Source organism: Nylanderia fulva, unplaced genomic scaffold (assembly GCF_048542155.1).
Source record: "Nylanderia fulva isolate GAGA-0341 unplaced genomic scaffold, ASM4854215v1 Scaffold494, whole genome shotgun sequence".
Classification (NCBI taxonomy): domain Eukaryota; kingdom Metazoa; phylum Arthropoda; class Insecta; order Hymenoptera; family Formicidae; genus Nylanderia; species Nylanderia fulva.
Genome location: NW_028190581.1, coordinates 52,079 through 56,280, shown reverse-complemented (window position 1 = coordinate 56,280; position 4,202 = coordinate 52,079). Strand labels below are relative to the sequence as shown.

The following is a 4,202-nucleotide window of genomic DNA, read 5'->3' as shown; positions in this document are numbered from 1 at the left end:
AACCAAAAATTGGTTAAATAGGAACTCTTGTCGAACGCACCTTACACCGATAAAATACGAAATAGGAACTCTCGCTGAACACGCGCTACACTGCCGCGCAGCGATTCGCGCTGAGCCCAGCAGTGGGGCGCCGCTCCGCGATTGGCCGGCGGGCCAGGGTAGGGCAAGCGGGAGGCGCACTATAAAAGTCGGGAGCGAACATCACTCGACACAGTCGGCACGGTACGGACTCGATCGCACAGTCAGACGTAGTCTGCACGGTTCGAAGACAGTCGTACTTACGGAAGCGTAGACTTTGTTTTACGCGTATCGTGATTCGGGATAACGCGAGTGGCAGTCGTGTGAATACCGTTATTAGGCGAGTAGCATCTTTGTGTGCGAAAGTTGTGCGACTTGTCCGGGACAATACCGTCTCGTTAATTTCGTTCGATCAGTGTATTCGCGTGCAACTGCTAGACGAGCCACGGCGAATCTAGTCCGCGATAAAGTCACAATCGTTACGAGACCGTTCAACGAATGCGCAAACTAATAGGCGGCATAACGCTTGTCGCAAGCGAACTGATCGCGAGTGTTTGTGAACGGTAAAATTTACCGTCGTGCGGAAATCAAGCGAGTGTAATCCGTAGCCATTGTACAGAGTTCAAGCGTAGGACGCTATTGAATAAACGTTCGTAGTGAAACCTGAAAAAACGTGATCTGTTACTTACCTACGTATCCGCATCCCACGTCGTATCTCCTTCGGGTGTGAATCCGTTCCTAGGGCGTAGAAATAGTCCGTCGGTATCCTGAAATCAAAGGAGTGAAAGCAATTAGTCAAGTTCCTGCGAATTTTCATTGTTCGCACTCTCCTGACGCAACATCGACCTGCGTCGCAGCAGCGGCCATCTTCAAAGGACGGCGCGGCATACATCAAGGACGGCTCGAGCCTGGCGGCATCACCGAGCGTACCTACATCAAAGGGACACTTTGGCTACTTCCACCTTCTTACTTGTTGAGGTTAAAGTAAGTGGCGACCATCAAAGGTGAAAGCGGGACGTCTGTTGGCTGGTAAGTCGGAAGGAGGGCCTCTTCTCTCACAACGTTCGGTCACAATACAACGCCTTGAGTGCGATAGAGCGAGAGTCACCAAATTCACTAACACTCTTCTTGAGAGGCAAGCGTACAACAAATCGTCCGTTGACGTCGCGAGAATGAGTCATTTTGAAATGTTCTTCGCACTGAGATTCTTCTGGAGACATTGAGATTTGAAAGGCAGGCGCGATTTCCTCTTGTGTCCAGAAGCGTTGAAGGAGCTCCAGGAGCTCAGAGTCGAGAGAGCACTGAAGACCGATGACTGAGTTGTTTTCCATGGCGTTGGTCTTCGAATTATCATTTGAGAGGGGCCCTGATAGCACCCATCCGAGAGTCGTTTCTTGAGCGATGGGTTCGCCGATATTTCCTCGACGAATACCGTCTTTGAGTATTTGAGCGTGCACCGTTACACTTAGTATGAGATCGATTTTGTCGGGCGTGGCGAAGTTTGGATCCGCGAGCTCGAGACCTTGTATGTGCGGCCACTGAGTATATTCGACACGCGCGGGAGGCAGATAGGACGTTAGTTTCGGCAGTACGAGAGCATCGACTTCGAGAGAACTGTCTTTATGCACTTGAGATATCACTTTGAGACAGACGAGTCCGTTTGATATGCTTGAGCGATGAGCTCCGATGCCGAGAATCGGAATAGCCGCCGCTTGACGCGAGAGTTTTAATAATTGGGCGACCGATTCCGAGACAAACGAGACTTCCGATCCTTGATCGATAAGAGCGCGCACTTGATAGATATCTCCGGTTGATGACACTACGTTTACGAGAGCTGTGGCTAATAGAACCGGAGTGCGACGGATTATCCGCGATTGAGCGACGTGACTTGATGTCACGGAGTTTGAGATTTGCTCGGTATTCCGTAGAGGAGCAACAGATTCGTGTGGCGGAATACCTGCAGTATGAATTGTCGGCGGAGACGATGTGATTGTCTTGACGACAGGCGTCGACGAGTCTGAGTGTGCAGCTGATGCACCGATCGCTGCGTTACCGGCTTGATAATGTAACGTGGAGTGATGTTGCTTGTGGCAGAGACGACAGCGTTTTATTGAGCGGCATGATTTTATCTGATGAGGCCCGAGACAATTAAAGCAGAGATTTTTCGAAATTATTACTTCCTTTCGCTGCATGGGTGTCTTTTCGAGATACTTTGGACACGAGGCAATGTAATGTCCCGATGAACACAACGCACACTTTTGATCAGTCACAGTAGCGGTATATGCCCGAGCGTGAGCTGGAGATCGAGGTGCACTTGCGTTTTGTTTCCGAGAATTCGTTGTTCGTTCGAAGGCTTCGAGAGTGAGAATACGACCGAGAAGAAATTTCTCGAAGTCGGCGAACGATGGTGGTTGCGATGTGGCTCCGAGTGATTTTTCCCACTCCTTAACAGATTCAACATCTAGTTTGCGCACTGTCATAAAGGTGAGAATGATGTCTCAGTGATGAACTGGGCAGCCCAATGTAGCGAGGGCTCCGATTGCTTCCTTCAATTCGCAGAGAAGGCGTTTCACTTCCGATGCACATTCGGATTTCGCCTTGCGAATCGAAAACAGAGCGGAGAGCTGAGCCTCTATCAGGATACGCTTGTTGTCGTAACGGTCAATGAGAGTATCCCATGCGCGATTGAATCCTTCACTTGATATCTCAACGCCTTTCAAGAGAGTAGCCGGTTCATTCGATAGGCTCATCTTTAAATAATGAAGCTTTTCGACAGCAGAGAGATCGGTATTCGCGTTGATCATAGAGGCAAAGAGATCTCTGAAATGACTCCACTGCGAATATTCGCCGTTGAATTTCGGCAAATCGATGCGAGGCAAACGTCGCGAATGAGATGCGGACGATGAGTTCATAAAAGTTTCGGCTGACGTATTCTGTGGAGGTGGTTCAAAACTGTCGAGGATAGTGAGCATAGTGCCTTGCGCTTCGGCAAATTTCTCTTCGCATTGCTCGTAGATCCTATCGACAACGTAGTCCAGCTTCTTTAATTCTGACGATTTCAGCTTGTATAGATTTTCGTGTTGAGCCTGGAATTTTTCCCAATTTGCCTTTAAAATTGTTAAGCGACTTTGCACCGCACCACGGGTGGTCCTCGAAGGACCGAGCTTTTGTAGGTTCTCGCAAGCGCGAGCGATGAGGCCGAAAAGTTCATTCTGGCGATCGAGAAGGGCTTCGAGAGTCATCCTGCCGATTATAGATGATGAGAAGTTCGAGAGTCAATGCACACATTCACAGTTGCACTGTGAACGAGATTGATGTGTCACCTTTGATCGCGGTGAGAGATATTCAACACTATTGTCACGCGCGGTATAGAAAGATGCGAGTAGCTGTGAGAGATAGAGAATCGATAAACGCGACGACTCACTTTCCGAGAGTTACGTAAATCTCGAGAATTTCGGTTAAAAGAGAGCGCGAAACTACGCCCGCGATCCGCGTATCCGGCTCGAAGGACCAAGTAATGTTGAGATATACGCGTGATCCGGCACTGGCGACGTCGAAATCTTGAGATTGTTAGGAAAGTAATTAGAGGAGAACTTGTCGTGGATATCGATTTATTCTTTACGAACGCTGAGAGACGACTGACCCGTCCGCAGACGGCAAGCCGTGAATTTTGACAAACAAGTATGAAGAGGGGGTTGACAAACAGTTTTGATAGATTTATAATATCTCATGTACAGATAAAGAGAGAGTGTACACAGAAATGTAGAGGACACATGACTCTTTTGTATTACGAACGCGAAGTCGGCGCGAAAACAACAAAAAGGTGCGCAAATAAGAACGCGGAGGACAGTATCCATAGAATTTAACTCGATAACATTTACAGACAATATTTGCTTGACGTTCGAATTTACCGTTCGTGACTTTACTAAATTTTAGAAGCGAATATTACTAAACATGACGATACAACGTGATCTTAAAATGGATATAATTTTATTACATTATTGTGTCGAAACACATTTGGAATCTCATCTATCCCCGATGCTTTTCCTTTCTTCAGCTTCTTTATCGCCTCTATCAATTCTGTCCTGCTTATCTCCTCTTCCTCCTCCTCTTCCTCTCTATCTCCTCTGTCCTTTCTTTCCTCTCTTACTCTCCTCTCCTCCACTCCTCCTAGCAACTTCATG

At 47.9% G+C, this 4,202-nt stretch overlaps 1 protein-coding gene across 1 annotated transcript; it reads right to left on the bottom strand.

The window, feature by feature from the left end:
• Positions 1–1,073: 1,073 nt before the first annotated feature.
• LOC114935741 (uncharacterized) lies at positions 1,074–2,498 on the bottom strand. Its single transcript, XM_029308632.2, has one exon. It carries the CDS (start codon positions 2,496–2,498, stop codon positions 1,074–1,076), a length of 1,425 nt encoding a protein of 474 aa, XP_029164465.2.
• Positions 2,499–4,202: the final 1,704 nt, after the last annotated feature.

Excerpts from the sequence above, each read along its gene's own strand:
- LOC114935741 (XM_029308632.2), bottom strand. The coding sequence starts at position 2,498 with ATGACAGTGCGCAAACTAGATGTTGAATCTGTTAAGGAGTGGGAAAAA.